The sequence below is a fragment of the Mustela erminea genome, chromosome 8 (genome assembly GCF_009829155.1).
Source record: "Mustela erminea isolate mMusErm1 chromosome 8, mMusErm1.Pri, whole genome shotgun sequence".
Taxonomy (NCBI): Eukaryota; Metazoa; Chordata; class Mammalia; order Carnivora; family Mustelidae; genus Mustela; species Mustela erminea.
The window spans coordinates 35,407,699-35,423,544 of NC_045621.1; the positions used below are offsets into that span (position 1 = coordinate 35,407,699).

The window sequence follows — 15,846 nt, forward strand, 5'->3', positions numbered from 1 at the left end:
GAGATGATTTTCTTTCATTTATCCTTTGTCTCATTAACAAAGACTTAGCTGGGGCTTGCTTGAATCGCCAAGCTTAGATGCTACTTTAAGAGAAACGGAATCAATTTAATGCCCCAGCTCATCTTTCAGGCTAGAAGTTTATAGTTTAGTTTCTTTTCACTGAGTGACTGAAAGGTGCACATGAAGACAACTTCAGGGAAACGAGTGTGGACAACCCAGTGTCTCTGCTCTGCTGGGTTTCTCGTGCTCTTTGCCTCACTTGTCAGTGGTGGGTAAAAACGCAGCCGTCTGCTCTGCTCCACGGATAGCTGGTGGGCCTCACAGTGGCTGGATAATTCAAGATGTAATTCAGAGAAAACTAGTTTCATTTATGTTTTGGGATAAGAGCCACAGAGAAAAACTGGAAGAACCAGAGTGGGTTGTCTTGACCAAAGGCTTCCAGGGCTCTGAAGGAGCCAGCCTGCTTCTCTTGGTCAAGCAAGGAGATTACATCTTAAATACATGGTGGTTGTTAGTTGTTGTACCTTTCTTTCTTTCTTTTTTTTTTTTTTTCTTTTTTTAAGGTAGGAAACGTTCTTTGGACATAGTTAAATGCTGCTCAGCATAAAGGACGTGCTGTGGAACAAAGCCTGTAGACTGTGACAAATTAACATACCCTGGACTAATGTGAATACAGAATGTAGCTACTCAGAGGCAGAACAAACACTCACAAAGGGTCTCCTTCTCTCCTAGGACTTCCTTTGCCGGGCATCTGGCCGGGATTCTTGTTGGACTGATGTACACTCATGGGCCTCTGAAGAAAATCATGAAAAAATGTGCAGGTACCAAACAAAACACCTTTGGCCTGACAACACATTGGAAGTTCATCTTAATTTTAACGGAAACAGGGGCAATCCCAGGTTTCCCTGTGGTTCCTCTTAGGAATTCACTCATAGGCTCTTTTTAAACCAAGAGCAAAACAGCTGGTGCTGTTCCTAACACTGCGCCAAAGAAGGGGTGGCAGACCCAAACTGTAAACCCGAAGCTTTCTTAGAAGACATAGCAGAATGTTTCCCTTCAGCAGTAACGGTACTCACAGAACACTAAGATTTTCTTGAAAATTCAGAGAAGTTAAGTGGGTTTAAAATAATGTGTTCTTGGGTCACCTGGGTGGCTCAGTGGGTTAAGCCTCTGCCTTCCACTCAGGTCATGATCTCAGGGTCCCGAGATCAAGCCCCGCATCGGGCTCTCTGCTTGGCGGGGAGCCTGCTTGCTTCTCTCACTCTCTCTGCCTGCCTCTCTGTCTACTTGTGATCGCTGTCAAATAAATAAATAAAATCTTTTAATAAATAAATAAAATAATGCATTCTTCTGTGGCATTCCACGGATTAATGTATGTGCAAGGCAGAGGTAAAAAAGAAAAGGAAATCTGAAATGAAGTCCAGGCCAGGATTTGAAAGGAGTCCTGGAGGGCAAGATGCATATCCGAGTCTGCTGTCCTTGAAGCAGGGCTCCCGCTTTTATAAGTTTTGCTGTTGGTTGTTTGGTGTTTTGTTTGGCTTTTTTCCCTCTCAAACTGATGCTCAATGAAAATACTTTATTTAGAAATACATGAATTTTTTTTAGCCCTCTTAATTTAAAATGCTATACTGGCTTTGACTTATAGGAAAGCTATTTTGCAAACACTTGTTTTATAGACCATATGAGTTCCAATATTTCATCTTTTATTCATGGGAAATCTTCTGAGACTATTTTACCTTTCCTTGAACCATAAATAATTTGTTTGAACAGTTTGTGCCGATGACTGGTATTCTTGAGAACCATATAATATTCATGATATTAGAAAGCTTTCTAGGCACTGTGCTGCCGTCTTTATTAGTGGCTGTGTTCACTTTCAGATGATTTTTACAGGCTGTGTTGCATCTAAACACATTCCCATTTTCCTGCGTTTGCTTATTACTGCGTTTTCAACATGTGTGTTTGGAGGAGGCAGCGGGAACTGCATTTATTGAAAATGTCCAGTTCCATTATATTTTTGATACAACTTAATTATGGAAATCTAGTAATGAGCTTTGTTGCCCAAATGCTCACAGTACGAATAAAGGAAAAGAAATGATTCTTGGGAGTTTAATGTTTTCTTTCATTTTCTATGTTTGTATGAAGTTGAAGTGGTTTGTAAAGCTTTTGCAGACATTTTACCAGAATTTAGGGAAGTATTTTGATTTTAAAGAGGATTTTTCCCCACAATTATACCATTTACACTCTTAGCTTTCCTCCTAAAACCTTGCCTGTCTTCTGTGGAGACTTACTTTTTACACCGTGTCATTTTCAAAGTAATCCAATAGAAAATTAGACGTGAGAAGTTGAAACAAACACTCACTGCTATTTACAAATATCTTGCAATCTCTCTGCTTGCCGTCCCCTCCCCTCGCCGCCACCCGCCCCCCCCCACCGCCCCGGGAAGCTGGAGAAAGTTCTAGAGTGACCTGAGAATTGAGATGACACAGGAACCCTGTGGAAAAGAGCCAAGTGTATGAAGCTGCTGTCTGACAGGTGCTGGAGAGAAACAGCATCACGCAAGAGGGTGTGCCTCTTGCTCTCCACTGCCAGTCTCTTCCTTCAGGGCTGAACTGACCTTTGGTCCTACTGCCCTTTTAGGGACACGGAGGAAGACCAGTAAGAACCGTGGCTCCCCTAGCAGTCTTGTTGGGGGCAAGTCCTCTGGATAGCCAGAGCATCTCTCCTGGGACAGGGGCCTTCAAGGCCCTCAGTACCTTGAAAGGCAAAGACCCTCTTAAGTCAACAGGAACCTCTTAGGCACTGCAGAAAGAATTGAAGGGTTTCAAGGTTCCCCACATTCTGTTCCCATAGGGCTCGCCCCAAACAAAAGGGAGTTTATTTTAACAGTTGTTTAGAAATCATTTGAAATGACCTTGGGTTTGTTTTAAAGAACCTCCTAATTGTTGGAAGGATCATCAGTTACTTTTGGCTGTTTAGGGCCATTGGTTGATGGGTCTGTTTTTATGCCAGTACCATGCTGTTGGATTACTAAGGTTTTGTAATACAGATTGAGGTAGGGAAGAGTTAGCGTGGCTGCTATCAGCAGGACAAGAGATAACAAGCATTGGTAAGGTTTTGGAGAAAAGGAAACCCTTGTGTACTGTTGGTGAGAATGTAAATTGATACAGCCCTTGTGGAACATAGTATGGAGGTTGCTCAAAGAATTAGAATTACCTTATGAAACAGCAGTCCCACTTCTGAGTATATATCCAAAGGGAAATGAAATCAGTGTCTCAAGATGTTCGCACTCTCATGTTTGTTATAACATTATTCACAATAGTCCAGAGATATGAAAGTCCATCAGATAAATGAATAAAGAAGATGTGGAGAGTGTGTGTGTGTGCATGTGCATTTGTGTGTGTGTGTGTGTGTGTGTATAGTCGACTTATTCGGCTATAAAAATGAAAGAAATCCTATTGTTTGTGACAAAATGGATGAAGCCAGAAAACATCATGCTAAGTGAAATAAGTCATAGAAAGACAGATACCATATGATCTCACTTAAATATGGAATCTAAAAAAGGTGAGCTCATGGAATCAGTATAACAGTGGTTGCCAGGGGCCGGGGACATAGGAGAGACGGGGAGATGTTGGTCAAAGGGTACAAACTTCTAGTTATAAGATGAATAAATCATGGGGCTCTAATATCAGTGTGGTGACTACAGTTAATAATATGGTCTTGTATACTTGAAATCTACTGAGAATAGATATTATGTTTACATGTGCACAGTACGGTAACTATGTGAGGTAATAAGTGTATTAATTAACTTGATTGCTGTAATCATTTCATATGTATGTGTACATCACATCATTGTGTGATATAATTTAAGAATTATATCACACTTTAAGATGTTTAAGAATTTTAAGAAAATTCGTGTTACACAACCTGAATGCATGCAATTTTTTGTCAGTCAGACCTCAGTAAAGCTGGGGTGGGGAATTTCTTATGGCCACAGTTAAATGTTTGTTTCCCTTCATGTAGGCATTTTTTCTTCCAATATGCATTATCCCGGACAGCAGTACCACGTTAATAATTCAGGTAAGTACTTTGTTTCGCTTAATACATTTTATCTTCAAAAATCAGAGTGTTTGCCACCATCGAACTGCTGAGGGGTAATCTAGGTATGGTGTCTCAGGTCCTCTGCACGTGTGTACTTGGGTCACTAACGTGCCTGAAAGCTAGAGGGAGCCAGAGCCCAGGAAGCGTATTTGGGTGACCCGGTAGAGAGGCCAAGGAAGGAGGGAACCCTGGCCTGCAAATACTGTATGATTGGAATGAGCTCTCTCCGACATGCTAAGATTCAGACTAGACCCAGGCCCCTTGCTTCCCAGTCTGCAAGCCCAGACTGTCTGCTGAGTGCTGGAAGTCAGGTTTTCACCTACTGCATTTTCATCTCTGCATTCCACCCCACCCACACATTCAGGAAGAATCAGCGCCTAACCTCTGAGGCTAAGGTAGGCATTCCTCTGGTAGTTAATACCATGTGACTTAAAGAAGACAACGTATTTTTTTCTAGATGTCCTTGAAAATATGTTGAAGGGGCTTCCTGTCCAAGCATCTGCCCTGTTTTAGACGAAGGCCCTTAACATGCTGGGGAGGCTACCCGGCAGTTCCCAGGGTCAGTTCCAGCAGACACGTGTTAGAGAACCCATAGGCTATGGAAGTCTGGGTGTCTTTTATAGTCATTCCACTGGAGAACCGTTGGAGCCCTCTGGTGCTTGCTTTTAAGTCCTTTAAGGTGGGTCTAAAGTAACTTTTATTCTAGGGTTAATTCTGTGCTACTACTGAGGTATTACTTTTCTGGGATCTCTCCTGAATGGTCTTTGGTCAGCAAGGGCTCTCTGTTCTGGTTGGTTCTAAAGCTAAGATATCCCAGCCCTGCCTGAGCTCCTGGAATCATTCAACTTGTAGCTCTTCATCATTCTTTGCCCTGGTCCCATAGCATTTCACTCACACATGCTTGGCTTAATAATTCAGCAAAATCTCCAGGCGACCCATGCAGGTTTTCTGAAGGTCTTTGCATACGCTTAGTTTTCTCCTTTGCTATTCTCTGCCCTGCAAATTTCAGCTCTGCTCTCAGAGCCTGTTGCACCTGCTTGTGTCCCCTGTCCCTACACCATAGTCAAGAAAGTACTTGAAAGTACAAGTACTTGAAGTACAAAAAAATACCTCCAGACCCCTTTTCCGTTCTCTCAAGGTTCAGAATCTTGCATTGCCTGTGACACAATGTCTGAAAACATTCGTTTCCTATCTGTTCTCCAGTTTTCTACCTGGCTATGGCGGAAGAGCTAGTCCAGTCCCAGTTACTCCTTCTGGCAGAAGTCCAGTTGCGTAGCATGAGCACGGCACACGCAGTGTTCAGCCCGAGAGGGAGGAGAGGAGGGTGGCAGTTCCTGGAGGTTATTCAGAGGAAGTGGAGGGCAAGGTCTTGAATGAATCAGTAGAACTCAAGGAAAGCAATGGGGGAGGAAAGGGCTTTTCAGGCTTTTATTAAAGGGCCTGTAGGAGATTATCCAGAATGTGCGGGAGTGCCACTGAAGGGTTTAATCAGTGGAGTGATACTACTGGAGTTACATTCAAACTCTGTTTTTGATGTAAAGACTTGGATCATGATTATTAACCCTGGCTATATATATGGAAGGTTTTTATATATATGAGGAGGTTTTTTTTGTTTTGTTTTGTTTTGTTTTAAATATATCCATAGCTTGAATTCATCCCAGACCAATTAAATCAGAATGAAGATAGAGACAGGGACTGGGGCTTTTTTTTTTTCCCCCTAAAGCTTCCCAGGTAATTTTAATGAGATCAAGAACAAAAATCATAGGCCTAGATGATGGGGTTTAACAAGACTTGGGGGCCACAGAAGTGAGTACTGTTGGTGCCTCAAGAAAAGCCGCACTGGGATGCCTGGGTGGCTCAGTTGGTTAAGCAGCTGCCTTCGGCTCAGGTCATGATCCCAGCGTCCTGGGATCAAGTCCCACATCGGGCTCCTTGCTCAGTGGGGAGCCTGCTTCTCCCTCTGCCTCTGCCTGCCATTCTGTCTGCCTGTGCTCGCTCTCTCCCCCTCTCTCTCTCTGATAAATAAATAAAATCTTTAAAAAAAAAAAAAAAAAGAAAAGCCGCACTTCGAGGCTTTTGCCTCTGCTACTTTGGATGATGAAAACACTAGAAACGTCATCTGGGTGCAGGAGAGGAACAGTTGCTGGACAACGCCAGCTCACCTAGAGAGAAGGGTAATGATTAGTTATTGACGAAGCTTTAAATATACTCATTTGGAAGAGCATCTGTTCCTTTTGGTTGTCAGTCCTGGACACCAGCTTACACTCACTTAAGTGTAAATCTATGTGACTAGGAAGAGGTGGTTTGGACAGGAAGACCATACTGGTTCTCTCTCCCATTGTGATTTCCCACTTTTTACTCACTTGATTCTCTCCACTCCTCATGGAACAGGGCCCCTAACACCTGGCAGTTGGTAGAGGATAAAAGACTTCTCGCCTGGTTAATTTCTTAAATCCCTGAAAGTAACAGAAATGTTCCTCTGGACAAAGAGAATAAGAACATACCTATGCACGGACATACCTTAACCTGTCATAGATTCCCCAGTCCTAACGTCTTGTGTGATCTCTGCGAAACCGAAGTTTGGAAATGTGAAATCATTTGGCTAATGTCACACAAATAGTGATAAAACTGGGACTGAAAATGCAATTCACTGATTCCTAGCCTCTTCTTTTTCTGTATTAAGGGATTGGAGATGGCCGTTCTCCTGATTTATCCTTACAAAATAGGGCAGTTCCCCTTATCATCCCCCCACCAACTTTTTTGGCATTTATTTAAAAAAAAAAAAAAGGGAAAAGGGAAAACCTCCTTTCCTGCTTCATATGGAAGAGGCATAAGCCTACCAGACACAGACCACAGGATGAAAGGCCAAAATAAAAACCCCTTTTACCTTTCTCTCTTAGCCCCTGTAAGATTACAGTATGGATATTCCTTCCTCCGAAGTGACTGTATTTCTTCAAAAGCAGAGCTGCATAAGGGCCGGGTGGCCGTGCTAATGGTCATCTAGGGAACTTGTATGAGAGCCTATGGATCTCTTACAAGTAATGATTTATTCTTAATATGGCCGTCCTTAGCTGGAAGAGTCTTTATAGGTCAAAGAACCTCATGAATGTTTAAAAAGCTGTTACCAATTTTTCTAATCTTGGTGGTGTTTCTTGATCTCTTTTGCCATGAAATCCTGGTATGTGTATAAGGAACAGATGGAGTAGTTAATAGAATAATGATAACCAGAATTTCTTTTACTACAGAGCCAAAATATATAGCTACAAAAGAATATTAAACTGCTATTCATCACAGGATATAATTTAAACTTATTTATCTTAAGTGTTTGATTGTTGGGTTTTCCAGCCGTGTTTATTATGAAGATTTAAAAATATCTGATTGAGACAGCAGAACAGCTGAAGATGTTTTTTTGTCCTAGGAGACCTGCTCTTATTATAATAGATATTGGTAGGAGTTTTGGTCTTCTTGATGATTTATGACTGATGATATAGAATGTTTAACCACACTAGTCTTTTGGACTTAACACACTGAAGCTTTCCCTTTTATCCCCCCTATGTTTTGTCTGACAAGTACCAAATTAGGTTTTATAATATTCAGATGTTTAGAGTTGTAGACCTTGTTTCATTAAGGCTGTGCTGGGTTTTTGTTTTTTTTTTTTTTTTAATAAGAAATAACATGAAGAAAAATGTTTTTCTGTGTCCAGAAAATATTGCCTCAAATTGTAGCAAATTTACCTGGCAGTTGAAGCTCTGTGGATGTGTAGTATTTCTGGTATCTGTATAGATGGGTATTCAGAGCTTTGCAGTTATTCTGGGTTTTGAATGAGCTGATCATTTTTGAGGGTGGATAGGTAGAAGTGCTGCTTAGACCTTCTAGGAAGGATGACTTTCCACGGGGGTTTAAAAGTGGTAATGAGTCATATGGGAAAGTGCCCAATATGCTTTTTTGTGTAGCAGTAAAATAATTGGCACTCTTAGGGAATTGGGCAGCCTTTCTGTTCAGGGATTGCTGAAGCATACCATGGTATTTAGCGACTTATCCGTAAGTATTCTGTTATGTTTCGGAATGGGTGCCCCTTTCTTTTGTTCTTTGTGAAGTACACATAATGATTGTATTTTACCCATTTGCCCTTATATGAAAGGTTTATTGTTGTTGTTGTTTTGGTGGGAAATCTAGAAAACAATATTTGTAGCAATGTCATGTTCTTTACTCTTAGGACATAAAACTTGCTGGTAGGTGTTCCCCAACATAACAGTGGGAGCTAAATTTTTTTTTTATGGTTTGTTGAGTAAGAGACCAATTTGAGGAAGGTGGTCTATTTTTAAATTTGAATCCAGATCCAACTTCAGTCCTATACTATTGCGAGGATTTTAGAAATTTACTTATATCCTTTCCCTGTTCTAAATATCATGATGTTAATATTCTAATATGGGGGAAACAGGAGAGAGAATGTGAAAGTTGGCTTATTGGAGGTATTTAGTAAATTCCCACCAAGTTTTTGCTACTTTAGGAGCAAGGCTTGTCAGAATCAGTCCCCCAAATCCTGAACAATTTTATTTAATGTTTATTTAAATCATTCACTTTGTGACTGTCAAGGACATTGTAAAGTATTACCAAGAAGGAAAGGTGTTGTAATAATCAGTAAAAACTGGGCTCTTAATAGACTGCTGTTGAAAGAAGATGTGCAAATGACCAATAAACGTATGAGAAGATGCTCAATATCATTAGTCATCCAAACCATAATGAGATTCCACTTAAACCTACTAAGATGGCTGTAATTACAAAGGTAGTAAATGGAGAAATCTGAACCCATTACCGTAGCTTTGTGGAAATGTACAATGGTACAACTTTGGAAAACATTCTGGCAGTTCCAAATGGCTAAACAAAGAAGTTCCCTATGACCCAGGAAACCCACTCATGGGTACGGACCCAAGAGAAATGAAACACATGTCCATATAAAAACTTGTCCATGAAGGTTTATAGCAGTGTTATTCCCAAGAGTCAAAAGGTCGAAATAACCCCAAATGTCTGTCAATTGATGGATGTGATATAATCATGCCTGGAATATTATTTGGCCACAAAAAGGAATGAAGTACTGATTCATGCTACAACATGGACCAACCTTAAAAATATTATGCAAAATGAAATAAGCCAGACACAAAACACCACATGTTCTATGATTCCATTTCTGTAATTGTCCAGAATAGGCATAGCTATAGAGACAGAAAGTAGATGAGTGGTTACTTAGGGCTGAGAGGGATGGGGCATTATAGCTAAATGGTATAGTTTTCTTTTGGGGGGTGATGAAAATGTTCTAACACTGATTGTGGTGATGGCAGATCTCTATAAATATATATGAAAAGCCATTGAGCTGTACACTTTAAAATGGTGGATTAAATAGTATGTCAGTTGTATCTCATTAAGGCCACTATAAAACATAATCAATAGACACATATAACATGACAAATACTGTGTAAATGTATATAGTTACATTAGATTATCAGCTGAAACTAGATCAGTGTGTTTTATTATCATTTCATCATTTATATGAAAATACTTTTGGGGTGCCTGAAGATTTTTAATGGAAATAGTTAAACTGTTACCTTTTTAATCTTGCATTTTATTTATAACCAGCACAAAGTAAACTTTAAAATAGCCTCAGGACCAATTATCAAATATTCTGAATATGAAATCTTAACTAACCAGATTCTGCCCTACAGTGTTCCTTTTTTTTTTGGCTTGAGTGTGTGTGTGTGTGTGTGTGTGTGTGGTTTTTTCCCCCTGTAGTCTTAAAGAAATAAGAAATTTAAACTCAGGTGTGCACTCAGTTGAGGATATGGAGACCTATGACACAGGACTCAAAGTAAAGGGTAGGAATGTTCATCAACAACAAAAAGCACATTAATTAAACATTTGCAGACTCGTCCCCAAAGGGTATGATAATGAAGGAAAGAAAGAGTAAAGTTAAACAGACTCTTACAACTCTTTCATTACACGAAAATTAGATTGGTAATCTTTTGGGGGGAAAATTCTCTTCCAAACAAATTACATTAAAGTGGGCAATTAAAGAAGATATAAGGAATAAACTCAAACCAACTTAAAAAGATTGATGAAAACACCTTGCAAAAGTGAACTCTGCTCTGTAATTGACCCTCATTAATGGGATATGTAAGTCTGATATTTAAAGCAGTCTTTAATGAGCAGGTTGTTTCTTCTCTCATTTTATCTAGCAACCAATTTCTTGAAAGTGCTGTTAATAGAAACTGTGTTCTTTGACATAAAATTATAATTATAGAGACATCGCCTTGTATATCAATGTAATTATTACTGTCCAAAGCATCACACCCAGCACAGAAATCCCGTGGTCTCTGCATTAAATGTTAGTCTGCCTTTCATTGTGTGCATCCACAAGACAGGAAGGCTTTATCAACTCTCATTTCAACCATTGCCTTCACTCCAGTTAGGACTTCACAGGGAAGTCACTCCAAGTGTTGTATAGCTCTGAGTCCACTCCAGATGAAAATAGCTCATACCAGCCCCTCTCCGGTACCCCTCAGACTTTGTAAATTCAGATCTTGTTCCTCTTCAGCATGTAAGGACTCACACACGCATGTGCAGTTCCATGCTGGGCGCTGTGGGTACAACAGTAATGAGACTGTAACTGCCCATGCTCATGGAGGACGTTTCCGTTTGTCATCTTTCCTTATTTTGAGGGTTATTACTGTACTCAAAATGATCGTATAGATTATTGTCTTTGCTTACAAATAGGAAGAATGGGAAGAGTGGTATGTGGCTGTGTTCTATAACCTTTTTCTTGTGCCTGTAGGCTACTCCAGATATCAGGATTCTTACCAGTATGGATGGGCAGCCTACTCTGAAGAAACACCCAGGAACTATGATGCCTACACAGCAGGACTGAGTGAGGAGGAACAACTGGAGAGAGCATTAAGAGCCAGCCTCTGGGACCGAGGTAGGAATGTTGCGCCCTTCACTTAATTTAAAGCATACATCACATGGTGAGATAGTCTGAAAAAAGGACTATTTGTAGCAAATTAAACTTGAAATAGTTTATAAAAAGGATATGTAGATGAAAAAAAATGTGTGCAGATTGTGATTACCGAGAATGGGGTGTGATACCATATTCCCAGCAACCTAAGCTAGTAAGGTGCCAGACTATGTAGGTATTGTTAAAGTTGGTCTTTTTATAGGCCCGCGGCGCTCCTCAGTGCCTTGGTGTTACAGTTAAGAAACCTAAAAAAAACTGAGGGATGTGAAAAAAGGTTTACTTTGGATTTCATATCTACAAAGCAGGCTGTATGTCACTGTATATATCAAAGTGTTGCCCACAGACCTTCCCCAAAGTCATGTGGACAGCTTGGTAAGAATTCAAATTTAGGGTTCTACTCCAGACCTGCTGAACCAATCTCTTTGGGGGCAGATCCTAAGAATTTGTATTTTCAACAGGCCTTCCAGAAGATTCTTTTATGGATTGATGTATGAAAACCACTGCATTTATCATGCCACTTTTGTGTGGGTTTGACTTGCTACTGTTATTATAGTGACAAAAAACCATCTGTTCATTCAGTAAGCATTTATGAAGGTCTTGACTATGTTTTGCGGTTGCGTTGGGTACCCTAGGGAATACAGAGAGGTAAAAGATGAAAAATTGACAGTCTCTGTGAACTTGAAAAGTTCACAGTCTCAGGTAGAGGAGATGCCTGCGAGGCCACAAGGGACAGATGACCATAGTATCAGGTGCTTGGGTGAGAGTGCTCAGCTAAGAGAGGCTCAGGCTAAGTGCTAGATGCAGGCAGGAGGGGCGAGCTCTCCCTTCACTAGGCCTGCCAGACTCTCACAGAGGACTGGGACCTTCAGGAATGTGTCAGGTTTACAGAGATGTAGGCAGGAGTCAGTACCACACAGACAGGGAAGTAAGGGGGCCGTCAGCCAGCCCCCATTTTGGAACAGGGCCTTAAGAGAAGAAGGGGAAGAAGAGTGGAAAGCGAGGCTACGGCCTGATCACAGAGGTCATAGAATCAAGGAGGCCAGGTGGAGAAGGGACCCGCTAAGTGCTGGAAGTGCCAGTGGAGTCCTGTGTGTGGTCGTGACATGATCAGAGCTGTACTTTAGGAGTCTGGTGTCAGTCACTCCACAAACAAGGATTGGGCACCTATCTGGGGTCCCGGGCATGGCACTAGATGCTAGGGATGAGTGCATTATGACCACGTGGCTTCCCACTTTGAAGAACACAGTCAACACCAGCAGCGTGCATGGAGGTAGCATGATGGCGGCCGTCTGAACAAGAAACCAAAGTCCAAATGAAGGGGGGTGGAGGGCGGGCCAGGGAATGGAGCGGGAAGAGAGAAGTCAGTATTCCTTTGGTAACGAGTATCAGAATTGTATGCAAGTCATCTGTTACTGTCTAACACATCACCCTGACATGGCTAAAACCAATAAACATTTCTTCTTGCTCTTGAGCATATTTGGCAGCTGGCCAAGCTCACGGGATCTTGGGCTGGCCCTTGTGCTAAGGTGTCTGCAGTGGGTCACATGTTGCTGGCTGCCTGGGGTGACCCCACTGACTTGCCTGAGTGACTGTCTTTGGAGGCGATGGTGGAAGTGAGGTCACAGACCCCACCTGGTCCACCAGACTGGTGAGGGTCATCTGCCAGGCTTCTGCCCCAGGGTCCCAGGAGAGTAGAAACCAGCAAGGCTTGTGCTAGTGCCCCACCAGTGCCGCTGTATTTTGCCGCCGCCACAAGTCACCGCCCAGACTCATGGGATTCAGTAACAGACTCCGCCTCTTCATGGCAGGAGCTGCAAAGTCGCACTGCAAAGATCATAAATACAAGGAAAGGTAGAGAATTAAGGCCATGCTCATCATCATTTTGTTGCATATACTCGATGGTTTACTAGCCTCACGATCACAAGCAGCATGCCTTAGCCTTTCTAGAGTTGGGGGTAGGGCCCCAGAGCCTGTACTAAAATAAATTTTCATGGTTTTATTCCTATGCACACAGGAGTTTAATCACCATTAGGCAAGGCAGGAAATCTGGGACAAGTAAGGTTGGAGTGAAGCTACTGATTATGGACTTTGTACCAGACATCGTTTAGGAACACAAACTCACAGTGGGAGAGAATATTTTGAGGTGCTGTGACTATTGTGAATCTTATTATTGTGGTGGGTACAAAACTCTGAATTTGTCAGAACCCACATACCTGTACATCACAAAGATGGAATTTTCCTATCCAGAAATTTTCAAGAGGTAAATAAGAATTAATAAGGTATCTGATGAAATAACTGGTGGTCCTGCAAAGACCATCAAGGACTACAAAAAGCATCACTTAGAAGGTTCCTGAGAGGCAGGACACAGCGATGACGTGTCATGTCATGGTGGAAATGCTAAGAACAAAGGGAGAGATGGAGAGATGGAGAGATCTGGCAGTCAAACACCTGAGTGCCGCTCTCAAGCTCAACGATGTTATCCATGAGGCGGCCTGTCGGGTGTCTCCCAGTATGATGTGGTATGAGGAACACAGTATCATGTTCTTGCTGTGACGTCTTCTCACTACAAGTATTTAACCTAACTCTGAGTCTTCCAGTGTAAGCATCAATATACAGGAGCTGTGTGGGATAGAGGAACAGACTGAGTAACACCATCGAGAAATAATCAGATAAAACATGGGATTTCTGCAATTCAATGAGAGTGGTCTCCTGGTTGGGGGGCGGTCCATGTCAAAAAGAAAAAAAAAAACAGGGTGTGGTTTTGTATTAAAAGGAAATAACAAACATAACATGAAAAGCTTGAAAAACTGACTACAAAACCTTTTTTTATAAAACGGGAATTTTGTATTTGGGCTAGATATTAGAAGTTGTTAGGGAAGTAATCAGACTTCTTGGATGTGATAATGGTATTGTGAATAAGTAGCAGAATGGCCCTTATTCTTGCGACGTACACGCTAAATAAAGTGTTTAGAAGCAAAATAATGTGATGTCTGCAACCTGCTTTGGAAGGTCAGCCGAAACGACCCTGTCCTCTCTCTCCCCATCCCTCCACATGTACTGCATTCAAATAAATTTGGAAAACACTGCCAGACTATGAATATAGAAAACTATACCCCATTAAAAACCCAGAATGGCACTGGTATTCTGATGATTCTAATTAGTTCTTCAGTTAGGAGACCAGTTTATTAAATTAATGTTTTCTAAGAGCCTATGGAACTAGTTCTAAGAAAACTGACCTGAGGAGACTTGGTGAAGTGCATTATACAGTAACAGGTAGCAGCAAAGGAATTAGCTTTATAAATTGTTTATATTATTAACTTTAGTTTTATTTTCTTTGAAACACTTTGTGATTTCCTTCTTAACAACAACAAACCAAAGAGATATTGTTTTAAAAGCCTTAATACTTTTTTGCCTTTGTTTCCCTATGGAGAACAATACTTGGTTTGAGTTTTATTTTATAAAATTCTGACCATATGTACATACTATTTTGTACCTTACTTAGTTTCATTCAGTGTTATGTTGTAATCAGATTTTCCTACCACTGAATGTTTGGAACATACAGATCCTCCATGTATTATCTTCGATTTATACTTAAGTATGTTTTTTGGAGGGGAAAGTATGCTATTTGTAAATAGTAATTAAAAAAAAATGTACGTTGAGATTATTTTTTTCCTCTTCTTTAGTCTGTTGACATATGGAATTATTTTGATTTTCAAAGGCATTCCCAGGATATGGCCCACCATGGTGAAAATGCCCCGTGCCCCCAAAACAGACCTGTATTCTTCTCTGGAATATTCCTTATACTTTAATTAGATTGCCTTAGTCTAGCACACCTGGTCTTCCAGTTCCTTCTGATTATCTACTGTTCTGTTGCATACTGCGTTTTGAATTAAACAAACTGCTCTCAGTAATACCAAAGCATATTGTTGCTGTGGTTACCCTCTGTACACCAAACGCTTTCAGAGCCCTCCAGTGTTACCTTGTTTTTTAGGGTGGGGTGGAGGCTGATATACTGATGAGGTTTACTCAGTGTCTGCTTGACCTTGGATTTCAGCCCTTCCACGGTGCTGCAGCTTGGGTAGACTCTCCCTCTGCTTCATGCCTCTCTCCTGGGCTACCCTGCTGCTGCTTCTCACTCTGGGCTTTGCAGTCAAGGGGCAGGAGGCAAATGAGGTATGCTCTGATTAGGCCTTGATCTTAGTTACTGGGTGCCTCACTTGGAGGAGGTGTGGCCTCCAAGGTGTTCCTGGTCCTCCCCGAGGTTTAGAGATCCCTGTTTATTTCCCTTTCCCCTTTCCTAAGCTGCACTGGTTTTCACCATTTCTGTTAGGGAAACAGTGGCTTTTGCCTTTCTTCTGGGCACTGGACATTTTTTGTTAACCAGGAAAGAGAAGAAGGATCTGGGCAGCCTATTTTACAAACCTTTCCCGCAAGGGCTGCTGTTCTTTCTCCTAGGACTGAACCAGGAAGGACAGAGGATGGTTTCTGGGCATGCTCACCCATCCCTTTTGGGAGGACTCTGCCCACAGGAGGTTCTGAGAAGAGCCTAAAAGTACGTGTGAATTCTCTTCTATCATAGTCCCAGTATACTTTGTGATATATGTTCTCTGAATACATCCTGTGTTCTCTTGCTAGTTCACACTCAGCCTTAGCAATTTGTTCATAGTTTTGGCTAAATTCTTTGTATTAGTGTCCACTGGAGTCTGAACTAGGTGAGCAAGTGCTCTGGTACCTTTTCAGAC

The 15,846-nt window shown here is 41.4% G+C and overlaps 1 protein-coding gene across 6 annotated transcripts in view; it reads left to right on the plus strand.

Moving 5' to 3' along the window:
- Positions 1-15,846, plus strand: part of RHBDD1 (rhomboid domain containing 1) — a 123,649-nt gene that overhangs the window by 61,695 nt on the left and 46,108 nt on the right. For 5 of the 6 annotated variants that reach the window (XM_032355006.1, XM_032355010.1, XM_032355012.1 and 2 more), the window contains exons 4-6: positions 733-821; positions 4,021-4,077; positions 10,925-11,068. In XM_032355006.1, the coding sequence (XP_032210897.1) occupies positions 733-821; positions 4,021-4,077; positions 10,925-11,068 (290 nt within the window). Of the gene's footprint in view, positions 1-732; positions 822-4,020; positions 4,078-10,924; positions 11,069-11,562; positions 14,405-15,846 lie in introns of those variants that run through there. The other variant, XM_032355011.1, reaches the window with a different exon arrangement.